The 13,406-nt window shown below is 38.2% G+C and overlaps 1 protein-coding gene across 2 annotated transcripts; it reads left to right on the top strand.

The window, feature by feature from the left end:
• The first annotated feature begins 1,376 nt into the window (after window positions 1-1,376).
• hax1 (HCLS1 associated protein X-1) lies at window positions 1,377-12,868 on the top strand. 2 transcript variants are annotated; one of them, XM_084424748.1, is made up of 7 exons: window positions 1,377-1,549; window positions 2,530-2,696; window positions 9,517-9,737; window positions 10,969-11,032; window positions 11,755-11,876; window positions 12,025-12,145; window positions 12,360-12,868. In XM_084424748.1, exons 1-7 carry the CDS (start codon window positions 1,479-1,481, stop codon window positions 12,422-12,424), a joined length of 831 nt encoding a protein of 276 aa, XP_084280874.1. In that variant the 5' UTR covers window positions 1,377-1,478; the 3' UTR covers window positions 12,425-12,868. The 2 variants fall into 2 exon arrangements, with proteins under 2 accessions (XP_084280874.1, XP_084280873.1); XM_084424747.1 differs by having other exon boundaries at window positions 2,437-2,696.
• Window positions 12,869-13,406: the final 538 nt, after the last annotated feature.

Genomic DNA, 13,406 nt, shown 5'->3' with positions numbered 1-13,406 from the left:
ATTTGTTTTGGGATTGAGGTCACTTTTTTTTTTTTTTGGCCACCCTGTGTCTTTCCACAGCCTTTGTCCTTCTGTCATACCTGCAGTCATTCTCCTCCTGAAACGCCCCATCTTCTGTCCCCAAATAAATTCTTTTAGTAATGATTATTAGGAAAGTGCTGATGGACAGAATTGTACTATGGGTTTTTTTTTTTTTTTTTTTTTTTGTCAGTGACTTTCTTTTTGTACTGTGCGTTTTAAAAAGATTTAAATGGATAAACTTGTCTTGTACATATATATACATATATATATAAACACAAGTACTGTAGTCTGTTTGATGGCTTCTTTTCTCCCCTCTCGAATCCTTACACAGACTTGTTAGCATTTTTGTTTTGTTTCATAATGTTTTTTATTTTGTAAAAAAATATATAAATATTAAGTAAATAAACAAGAAAAAGACATTTTCATCATTTTTGGATGTGAATGTCTTTTTTAAGAAAACTATGTTTGTGTGCCTTTTAACTGCAGTCTGCTTCTGTGTTCTAGTTTTAAAGTTTAATAATTTGTTGCTTTACAAACAAGATATGTAGGAAAGTAGCCAACAAATTATCTTTTAAACTCAATATGAGGTGTACAGTTGATGCAGCCCATTTTAAAATGTCAAGTTTATTGGTTCCTCAGTTCTTTGCATAGAAAAAGGTTTAGAGAATTTCTAATTTGCATCTTGTGATATTAAAGCCAAATTGTTGCCATACGTGAAACCTGTGTCTTGCAAGAGGTATGATTAAAATGCTAGTTGGGGGTTTGATTTGTGATTTGATTGTAGCAGCTGTTGAGAACTAATTTGCTTAATTTTATAGAGAAATTTGAGGTTGTAGGTCTCATCTGAAATAAGCTTGTTTTTTTGCCCCTCAAAAAAAACATGGTTTATCAATGGATTACCCATAAAGATTATTGCCACACATTGTAGTCAAATTAATAAATTTGCTTCACATTTCATAATGTTTACACATTTTATGCATACATAAACGTCCGTGCAAGTGAAGTGGAGGTATTCTTTTATATGCTAGTGAGCTTTAATAAAGTTCAGAGTTTTATTTATTAAAGTAATTAGTGGTGAAGATTTATAAAACATTATTATAAACATGTTTCCCCTCATGAATGTGTAAACTGACGTAAACGTAAAAAGCTGACATAAGCTTTGCGCAAGTCATATTTCTCAACGCATTTAATGCTACTGGATATATATTTTATTTAAAATATTGATTCTTTATTAAGTGTTATTTTTAGTTAATTTAAAGTTTGAAAAGGTATTACATAGCTTGTTTTATTAGTCGATAATGACGTAGACGGCATCCGTTAATTCAATGTAGGGACTTTTATTTTGAAATCTGTTTTCCGGTGGAAAGATCTCGTAGGATTTCCTCGGTGTCCTGGATCTCTGATGCAACTTTGTTATGGTCCCATTTGTGAAGGATCACTGGATACTTCGTCCTTAAATGAGCGTATTTGATCTGTTTCGTGGGTTTTTCGGGGTTCCCGGTGGTCATTATCGTGGTGATGGCCGCAGGTGAGTCTGCCTAACAGTTCAATGTGGAAATGTACCTGACAGTTGACTCTTAACAGCTATTATGTCGTATATTATTATAACAAACTAAAACTAATAAGATATAAGCAATAACATTGTGCATAGTGTTATAAAGTAACATGCTTCACAATATTTCTCAACTCATATTGCTAATGCTTTTATGTATGGATGTTTCTGTAGGGTAACGTTAGGCTAATTGGTGTCAATAGAAATAAACGCTTGGTGACTGTTTTATACAAATAAACTTTATAGAGCATTGTGCTATTTTAAAGTATTTTAGTTTGCCCGCACAGTTATAAATGATTTTGTAATACATTTTTGTCCTGTTTTGTCCATCCGTGACAAATTGCTAAAATACGTGAAGCCATATGGAACATAATACACACACTCTCTTTCAGTTTTACTTTGACACATCAGGACATAAATAATAGTGGGCTGGTGCTAAAACTTAGTAATACACATATGAATAAATTTCTTAATTGTATCATAGATTTTATTTTATTTTTTATTATAAAATGTGAAAAATAATAATGAAGAATGAGAAATCCAGCCTCAGATGACACATTAACAGATTAACAGATAAATAAACTGTATCTGGTATCTAATGCACTTATTTATAAATAAATAAAAAGCTACCTGTCACTTTAAGTTTACACATCTTTCTTTCTTTATTAATTAAATAAGCGTTTAATGTTTTATGAAAAATTAAAAGATTGTTTTTCACATGTATATGAAGTATTAGTTCTGAATGCAAATATAGACCTTGTTGGCCTGGTGCATTTATTTTTCCTGCACTGTTTCTGATTAATACACTACAGTGACATTGTTTAGTTCAGATTGGTTTGCTAATTTGAATGTGTTTTGATCAGGGACCCCTTCTTTGATGGGATGATTCATGAAGATGATGATGATGATGAAGATGAAGACAATGACAGTGGATTTCACTACGATGACTTTAATAGGCCACGTCGGGACCCGTTAGATGATGCCTTCAGATTTGGTTTCAGCGTTGGGCCCGGCGGGATGCGCTTCGAGGAACCTCAGCTGTTCGGCCAGATCTTCAGGGACATGGAGGAGATCTTTGCTGGTCTAGGTCGATTTGATGAGCGCCATGGCTTTGGACATAGAGGTACGTTTGCTCTGTTCCTCAAGACTTGTTGCTCTGTTTTTTTTTTTTTTTTGTGCAAAGTATTTTTCTAGGCATCTGTACATCTTGCATGATTTAATTTAGATTTTATAAGCTGATTAGATGATGGTTGAATACATTTCAAGTAGTCATCTCAGTAAAATCAAATGAGAAAGTAAATAGATATACCTATATAATTCAATTCAATTCAAATTTATTTGTATAGCGCTTTTCACAATACACATCGCTTCAAAGCAGCTTTACAGAAAGTGCATTTCAGAAATGTACATAGAGAAATACAGTTAGTTAATCATGTATTGATTTAGGGCATAAACATCGCCCGCGTCGAGTCGTCTCAACTGTAGTATAAAATGTAAGTATTATGTGAATGCCTGGCTGAAGAGATGCGTCTTTAATCTAGTTTTAAACTGGGACAGCGAGTCTGAGCCTCGAACAATATCAGGAAGGCCATTCCACAGTTTAGGAGCTAAATGTGAAAAAGCTCTCCCTCCTGTAGTGGACTTAGATATCCTAGGAATGACCAGAAGCCTCGAATTTAGTGATCTTAAAGAGCGCGATGGATTGTAGGGCGATAGAAGTTCCGTTAAATACACGGGAGCTAAACCATTTAGGGCTTTATAGGTCAGTAGCAATACTTTGTAATTGATACGGAACTTTATAGGTAACCAATGTAGAGACGACAGAATTGGTGTTATATGATCGTATTTTCTTGATCTAGTAAGAACTCTAGCGGCGGCATTTTGGACTAACTGTAGCTTGTTTATTGAGGATGCAGGACAACCAGCTAATAAAGCATTACAGTAATCTAGTCTCGAGGTCATGAATGCATGAACTAACTTTTCTGCATCAGAAACAGATAGCATGTTACGTAGCTTAGCAATGTTTCTAAGGTGGAAAAAGGCTGTTCTTGTAACATATGAAATATGATTTTCAAAAGACAAGTTGCGGTCTAATATAACACCCAGGTCTTTTACTGTAGAGGATAAAGTAACAGGACACCCTTCTAAATTAAAGTTGTATTGTAAGAGGTTTTGTGGGCAGTTTTTTGGACTAATAAGTAATACCTCCGTTTTATCTGAATTTAATAGCAGAAAATTACATGTCATCCAGTATTTTATATCTTTAACACACTCTGTTAATTTAGATAATTTAGCGTTTTCATCTGGTCGTGATGAAATATATAATTGAGTGTCATCAGCATAACAGTGGAAATTAATTCCATGTTTTCTTATAATATTACCAAGTGGCAGCATATATATTGAGAATAGCAGAGGGCCTAACACAGATCCTTGCGGTACACCGTAGTTTACTGACGTTATCTTCGATTTTTCCCCATTTACGCAGACAAAATGGTAACGGTCTGATAAGTACGATCTAAACCAGTTTAATGCCTGTCCCTGAACACCAGTGTAGTTTTGTAGTCGGTCTAAGAGTATTGTGTGATCTATAGTATCGAACGCAGCACTAAGATCAAGTAAAACTAGTATTGAGATACAGCCTTGGTCAGAAGCTAAAAGTAAATCATTTGTGATTTTAACGAGCGCAGTTTCTGTGCTATGATGCGGTCTGAATCCTGACTGAAACTTTTCAAAGATATCATTTTCTTGCAAGAAAGAGCACAGTTGAGCGGACACAACTTTTTCTAGTATTTTAGACATAAATGGAAGATTTGAAATGGGTCTGTAATTTGCTAGGTTATTATGATCTAATTGTGGTTTCTTAATAAGAGGTTTTATAACTGCCAACTTGAATATTCTTGGAACATGACCTAAGGATAAAGACGAGTTAATAATATTGAGAAGAGGCTCTTCCACTACAGGTAACACTTGTTTCAGTAGTTTAGTTGGTATTGGATCTAATAAACACGTTGTTGGTTTAGATGCAATGATAAGTTTATTTAACTCTTCCTGTCCTATAGTTGCAAAGCGCTGTAATTGTTCTTGCGGGGTGATAATTGAGGCTGAATCATAAGACACCATTAAAATTGTACATTTACAATTGTGTTTCTGATGCTTTCTATTTTCTCAGTGAAGAAATTCATAAAATCATTACTACTACACTGTGACAGAATATTTTGCTCCGGTAACGTCTGTTTATTTGTTAGTCTAGCGACGGTGTTAAATAAAAACCTTGGATTGTTTTGGTTGTTTTCTATTAGTTTGCGGAGATGCTCAGCCCTGGCTGCTTTTAGGGCCTTTTTATAACGTGACATACTGTCTTTCCATGCGATTCTAAAGACCTCTAGATTAGTTTGTTTCCATTTACGCTCTAAATTACGAGTTTCTCTCTTTAGAACATGCGTAACACTGTTGTACCATGGTGCTTTAGTTTTCTCTCTAACCTTTTTTAATCTAATTGGTGCAACGATGTCTAATGTACTAGAGAAAATGGTGCTCATAGTGCTAGTCATTTCCTCTAGTTCATCTGTTTGTTTGGGTTCACTGAGCAGCTGAGACAGATCAGGTAAGCTATTTGAGAAATGATCTGTAGTTGTTGGAAGGATTGTTCTGCCTGGTCGATAACGCGGCGCAACATGACAAATTTCAGCGGTACGTAGTATGCAAGTGACCATGTAATGGTCAGTGACTTCATCACTTTGCGGTATAATATCTATATCGGTTGGATCGGCTCCATGTGATATAATTAAATCTAGCGTATGATTAAGACGATGAGTGGGACCAGTTACGTTTTGCTTGACCCCAAAGGAGTTTAATAAATCTGTAAACGCAGCCCCTAAAGCATCATTTGAATTATCTACGTGTATGTTAAAATCTCCAACAATTAATGCTTTATCGACATTGACCAAAAGATCTGAGAGAAAGTCTGCAAACTCTTTTAGGAAATCAGCGTAAGGCCCAGGCGGTCTGTATACGGTAGCCAAGGCTAGAGATAATATGGATTTCTTTCTTACATCTAAGAGAGTAACATTTAGCACAAGTACTTCAAACGAATTAAACCTGTGACCTGTTTTCTGAGTAACAGTAAGAATATCTTTATAGATTATAGCAACACCACCGCCACGACCAATCAGACGGGGCTCATGCTTGTAACAGTATCCAGGAGGAGTAGACTCATTAAGACCGAAATAATCATTTGGTTTAAGCCAGGTTTCAGTAAGGCAAAGTACATCGAAACTATTATCTGTGACCATTTCATTTACAATAACCGCCTTAGGTGTAAGCGATCTGATGTTTAAAAGACCTAGCTTTATAAATTGTTTTTGTTCACTAATATTGAGATTTTCTGGTTTAATCACAATTAGATTTTTCTTAGATCCTGCAGTAGATTTATTATTTGATCTCACTAAACGAGGAATAGACACAGTTTCAATATAATGTTCTACATTGGTACTTATATCAATTAAGTTTGGACAGCAAAGAGTGTGATTTGGACTTTGACTTACTAGTCATATGGTGTGTAGCGTCTTGGAGATGTTGTCCGACAGAATAGCCGCTCCGATTCTGCTGGGGTGAAGGCCATCAGCACGGAAGAGCCTAGGTCGCTCCCAGAAAAGATTCCAATTATTTACAAAGAGCAGTCTCTGTTCATTACACCATGACATTAACCATTCATTTAGAGCAAATAATCTACTGAACCTTTCGTGTCCTAGTCGGTAGGTGGGAAGCGGTCCAGACACGATGATCGTTGTTTCAGGCGATGTGCTGCGTACCGTCTCGATCAGGCTCCTGTAGTCCTTCTTCAGAACCTCCGACTGCCGTAGCCTGATGTCGTTCGTTCCCGCGTGCAGCACGACAGCTCCGACGGGCTCGTCACCGTTCAGAATCCCGGGAACCTGTGCAGCGACATCGAGAACACGAGCACCAGGAAAGCAGTGAGTGCGAACCTTACCTTTACCTATGGTAGCACGGACATGCCGGACGATGGAACTGCCGATGATCACAGCGTCGCATTCCGTCTCGCGTAGAGGGGAGAAGCGGTTCTGGGTGGAGATCTCGAAGGCCGGGAGGGGCGGAGAGGTCCTAGCTCTGGTCCTGGCCCGCGTCTTCCGCTGTGGAATCATCCAGGGTCCATGTTGTTGTGTCGGTGCCGGAGTGAATGAAACCAGGGATGATCGCATCCTGGGCAGAGAAACACATGGAGTAGACGAGGTCGGAGTCAAAAGGTTACTAACCACTGACTTTTGAGCATCGGCGCGTGATGTTTCAAGCGCGAAACGTCGATCTCGTAGCTCGGCCTGTCTCTCTAGTAGGTCGCGGATCTGCTTCTCCACGGATTCCAGCTCTAACTGCACAGAATGCAGCTCGAAGGTGTCCTCACCTGCACTCAAAGGTAACGTTAGACACACATCCGTTATATTCGCCATTATAGCAGATGTGCTATAATGGCGAATTATAGCTTTCAGTGATACGGGTGTAAATAAGTCGATCGATAGGCGCGACCACGCGTGTAATGCTAGCGGGCTAAGGCTAGTAGCGGAAGTTCGAAAGGTTGGATATATGTAGCGATATCAGAGCAATCCGATTGTTTTTTAAGGAGAATAGTATTCCAGATATGTTCACACGCTATAAAAATGAAAAAGTTCGTTTGTAAAAGAGTGTAAAGAAGAAAAACAAGGTTTCTGAATTAATTCGACGGAGCTCCAAACACAACAACGCACTCGAATTACACATTTTATACACATATACTGTATAAATCACAAAATTAATAAGCTCTATACATGTAATATACACAGATAAAACACAATGTGTTAGGCAAACATAGTTATACACTCTAAGAGTAGGTTTACACAACAACGATGTACTTAAAACGGAAAAGTTTTTCCTTTGCGTTTTTCGCATACAGACAACAACTTTGTCAAAACGATCCCGTTCACAAGGATCCGTGAAAACGACTAAAAATGCTGTATTATGCTTCCAGGCCAGTAGGTGGCGATGTCACTTTGTAAAGAAACACTACACACCTATAGACTGAAGACGTAATATCAGAGAATGTCTAATAGGAAGAGAATTGGCACTCTCTGGTTACTTCTGGTTTCTGGACTGGCTGCAGTAACACGTCTCTGTCCATGCGGGGGCGCTATACCCTATGGCGCTATACCCCTCAAAATCCACTTTTCTCAGGATATCATTTTTTTTCTAGTAATTTGAATATTGTATTCGAAAGGAGATGCAAAGAAATTACACACTGCTGGGTGTTAGATTTTTCAGAGTCACTTATTTGCTTTAAAAAGTCTTTTAAAGTGTCAATGACGTCATACACATCGTACGACCAGAGATACTGCTTTACGGCAATCCTTCAGTCACTATGGTGCTTTCGCGCTCTGCACTTTCTTTTCTCTCGAGGCATCGACAACACAGCTGACACAGGTAAATACACGTGCTAGACGAGTTTTTGTTTTGTTTGTTTCTGGTCCCGCTTCGGATGCCACGATGCCATCAAGCGGTATCTCTGGCCGTAATCAGTCCTTCAGCAGAATGCTAGCGTGTTCCGGCCAACAACGGCCCAACCTGTAAGAAATCGAAAGGACTTAAGTACTCATTCATTCGACTTTTGGACTATAATCTATATTGAACTTGCGGAATCAACAATAAAATCTACGTTGATTCAACGACAAACAGGAGAAAGAGATACATTTAGCCGTCTAGCTCCATAGACTCCCATTCAGTCTGCGCTCGCCCGCGATCACCTCCAGTGGAATTCTAATGAAACTGCAACCAAGATCGATACAATGGGGCTAATAGGAAGTGCCAAGGCTCTCCGTAGACGGGCTCTGGTAATATGCATGCGTATGGCGTCACCGTTTCCACAAATTCATGTTTACATGGAGACGATAATGGTATCGTTTTCAAAACCCATTTACAAAAGTTTTCGTTTTCAGGCCCCTAAAACGCCATTGTCGTGTACATGAACGGCTAAAATGCATAATATTTCCGTTTTTAGTTGAAGGGTAAGGATGACACTAAGATATAATGGTCTACTTAAAGGTGCAGTGTGTGATTTTTAGCGGTATCTAGTGGTGAGGTTACGCATTGCAATCAACAAAAGTTACGGTGGCCAATACGAAAAGATGTCATCGCCTGAGACAGCAGAGAGTAAAACGATATGTTATTGCGAATATTATTGTTACTTGTTCATCATTGTGTCAGTGTTTTATTCGCTGACTTTAGCTTGCTTCTTTGCACGGAGAACAACATCGTGACGAAACGCGCTCTGTAGTAGTTTGTCCGTTTAGGGCCACTGTAGAAACATGTCGGCGCAAAATGGCTATTTCTATGTAATGGGACCCGCGGTGTATGTAGATAGAAATGGCTCATTCTAAGGTAATAAAAACATAACGGTTCATTATGTAAGGTCTTTACACACCACTGAAAACATAGTTATGTATATGATATTGCATTTCTGTCTACAGATCCTCCTAAATATTACACAATGCACCTTTAAAGTGAGGGTTATTATAGTTAACTAAAAGTAAAACCATAAAACAAACATTTTCATTACTTGAAATAAAATGAACATTAACTGAAATCAATAAAATATACAAAATCTTATTTTATTTCAGCTTGCTGCAGAGGGAACATTCCTTTTTTCATTTAGTTTAACAATTTTTTTTTAATATATTTATAAAATGTAATAGTATTTAAATAATACTAAATAACAATGCTTAAAATATTAAAAGGGCTCCAAATTATAGAGAAGAGCTCAGGCTTCTGTCCAACTGTAACTCGAATCTTTTCCATTTTATAAGCTTGTAAGAAAACAATTCAGAAACCCTACAGTGATAGCAATGCATTTTAAATATATGTTGCTAACTCCTCCTGCTCTCTGTTCCCCTGCCCAACAGATGTCCCATCAATAGAAGCTCCGCCTTCTCAGGAAGGTGTCGAGAAAGGCAGGAGTGGGTCAGGAAGTGGTAACCCGTTCAGAGATTTCATGTTGAAGTCTCCTGAGAGCTCACCCTACAATCCACCCCTCCCTCCCCCCTCTGTGGCACCAAAGGACAAGGATTCCTCATCTCCGCAAGGTCCCAGCAGCCCCTTTCCCCAGTGGAGCCCCTTCTCAAAGGTGAATCAAAGTGATCCGGTGGACTTTTAGAGCAAGGGTGTCCAATCCAGCTCTGTCCTGCAGAGTTTAGCTTCAACCCCAATTAAACACACCTGAACCAGCCAATCATAGGCTGCGTCCGAAATCGCATACTCTCTTGAGTAGGTACTCACTTTGTATTAGTAATCACTTCACAACCACTAAAAAGTACATTCTATGAAAATGTGTAGGATGAATGTTATCCGGGGCGTACTACATTTATTGTCATGATGTGGCCTCATGGGATAGTAAAGTGTCCATCATATGCACACTTAAAGGTATAGTGGAGGATTTTCTTTTTCCGTGTGGATCATCAAGACTATTGGTCCTCCTAGTTGTCAATCATTCTGGTGATATGTTTACATAAGGCCATTGTACGTACTCGTCCCTAGGTAGTTTTCGCTTTCTGCGCATGCGCACTTTCAGGTGTATATGTGTGGTGAGCTACGGTTTCAGCCATTCATTGAAGCTCGCCGTTCTCACCGGGTTTTTTCAAAATGTCTGAGGGTCGCAAGAGAAAAAGTGTCTACGAATTGTATGACAAGAAGAGAAAGGCCTCTGAAGAAAGACACAAGACCAGAGTGTTTTTGGGAGAATATTTCACACGCTGGCGTGCGCTAAAAGCACAGGTTGGGCTTCCCACTGATGCCTCAGTCGCGAAGTTTCTACTCGACAGGTAAAGTCTGGCATGCTATTTGGAGAAATCCATTTAAAATCACTGCTAGTAAAAGTTAATGTAAGCTATGATTAGCGATGCTAGCCCTGGCACAAGTCACGCACCGACAGCAACTTGTAAACAGAGCGTGCACGAGGAGAACTAGGCTCGTGCATGCTCTCTCGTGCACACGTTTAATAGGCGTTCCCTCTCGGGAGCAGGTAGAGTGTTGCGCATGTGCACTTTTTCAAAAAGTGGAGAGGGCGGTTCTTTTCTAAAATTCGGGAAAATCCTCCGCTATACCTTTAAGATTCTCGCACTTAAGTATTAGGTTGCCTGCTTTTTTTAACTTCTTTTGTTACATACTGTTTTTCACCTACTATATAGTAGGGATGTATGCGATTTCGGATGCAGCCAAAGTCTTACTAGGCATACTAGAAACTTCCAGGCCAGTGTCCTGAAGGATAGTGGCCATTCAGGAGCAGGTTTGGACACCGTCACTGTTTCAGAGTCTTTCTATACTGTATTCTCATCTGACTGTCTTCATTTCATTTTTAGTTTCATGATCTTTGGAAAGATAGTCCATTAAGACCGAAGGAGAACGAGAAAAAAGAGGATGGAGGTAATGATCTTTTTTTTGTGATTTTTTTCAGTACAGACAGTAATGTTCTGAAATAAATAAATGAAAAACATCCCCAATTATTCAAGTGAAATTAAAAAATGTGTAATTCATGAAGAAGTTTAGATACTTTAATCTATAGTTCGACATGCAAAACTTCAAATAAAAGAATGGTAGATCACTGCAGTTTGAAAATTCAGACTTAATATGAAGGAAAATGCAAAGGGGTTTAAAAGACTCTTCATATTCAATAATATTATTGATTTGATTGCACTGACACTATCGGATGAATACATAACTGAATTGAGCTGGATGATGACACTAGAGCTGCTTTATTGCTGAATCAATTTCATTTCATAATTGACGAACTGTGCAAATTTGACACTGTTATTGAACTGAATGAATCAACATTGAACTGACTCGAGCTAAAGCTAAGCTTTTCTGTAGAGCAGCTTATAGCTGAATAGAACTCATTTCATAACTGATGAACTTTACACAGTTATTGAATTGAATACTGTGAGCTGAATACTGTGAAGTGCTAAATAAAAAAAGCTGACTTGACAAAGAAATGTTATTTTCATGTTATCCTTTGTTACCCTACTGACAATTCAACCTTTGAATGAATAGGCCTTGATTCTCCAATTTCTTCCCTGATATCATTGATGCAACTCCTATAAATTGTCTTTGGTTTACAAAAACCTTTTGTCTTCTGGTTCCACCCTCAGATCTGGACTCGCAGGTGTCTTCAGGCGGGCTGGATCAGATCTTGACTCCAGCACCTTCACAGCCAAAGACGAGGTCATTCTTTAAGTCTATCAGCGTCACCAAGGTGGTCAGACAAGATGGAGTGAGTGTTCCTGTATAATTTGATCCTCAAAAGAATTTCTGATTACAAATATCGTAATAATGTACAGCAAGGCTCAAAATACGCCACACACGTCCAGATGGTGTCTAACAAGTAATAATCGAGATTGTGTATGTGTGTGTGTGTGTAGACAGTAGAAGAAAGGCGAACAGTCAGAGACGGTGAAGGTAATGAAGAGACTACAGTGACCATCTCAGGGGGTTCTGGTGTCCAACATGGGCCGCAAGATCAGTCTGGTCCTCTCATGTCAGGTTAGCCATTTCTAGCTAACACTTTTCCCCATGTATGGTCACAAAGGTAAAAGAAAAAAATTGTATTTGATATATTAACATTGTAGAATTTTGAGTGTTTAAAACGCGTTCTGGTTAATATAGTATATTAACATTAACGTTATGTTCCCCAAGCTTTTACAAGATCAGTTTGGATTCTTGAATCACCCACTGATGCATTTTCTGCTTCTTTCAGGCGGTTCTGACATGCAGGATGATTTCTCAGTGTTTTCGAAGTTCTTCAGAGGCTTTCGAGGCTGAAAGGGCTCTGGACACAAACCAAAGGACAATCTCTTTCTCAGCAAACCTATCAACTGCAAGCTACAATGATAATTAGTAAATATTTTCATTCTCATGTCTGATTGAATTCTTCAATGTATATGTGGAGATCCAGTCTTGATGATATGAGTAAACAACAATTATTTTCTGCCACAAAACGACCCTGATAACTTTTGCCTATCTTTCTTTTGAATATAATTTCCATTAAGGATGAATAAATAATTATGTCAAAATCCTGAACTTTGGGGCAGTTGTTGAAGCCACAGTGTTCTGGAAAGGACCGACACACATTTTTAGTTTGTTGGTAAAGAAGATCCATTGGATTTCGTGAGACTGCAGATGATGGGCCACAGTATAATATTTATATATAAAATTTTATTTTTAATGGAGTTATCACTCAGAGTGAAATAAAGGGAAAAAAAGTGATTTGCCTTGTTTTTCTTCTTTTGTGCGGAAGGTGGGATGCTTCGCAGTCTCAAGTTGGTCATTTCCTTTAAAATAACACTAATTTAAGAGAACAGGTCAAGTCTAACAATAGTTACACTGATGCAAAAGGGTTAAAAACTAGTGAACGGTTCGTTTCAGCTGTATTTTTGCGGCTTGTTAAAATCCTTCAAATGTAATGGTTTCTTGTAGAATGTGAACCTGGATGTAATGGTTTCTTGTAGAATGTGAACCTATTCAGAGACTTTATATTTTATTACAGAACTCAATGTTCTTGTGGTGAAAATCCAGCTTTTAATGTTGTTTATATATCTATGTGGTGTTTTTAATATGCTTTAAGAACAACCATGTGCAAATTCATGTCAACACCATTGAGTATTTTCTCCGTGATCTAGAGACGGTCTCAAAAACGCGGTTTGAAATCGCTGGTGTTTCTGACGTCACAAACTACCTTGTAACCAATTATGTCAACGAGTGGATCTCTGAGCTGGTGTGAGTGAGTGGAGGCGGGGCTAATTAG

This window comes from Rutilus rutilus (assembly GCF_951802725.1).
Source record: "Rutilus rutilus genome assembly, chromosome: 11".
Lineage (NCBI taxonomy): Eukaryota > Metazoa > Chordata > Actinopteri > Cypriniformes > Leuciscidae > Rutilus > Rutilus rutilus.
The sequence above is the reverse complement of the archived record's forward strand: the minus strand, read 5'-3'. Positions and strand labels throughout refer to the sequence as shown.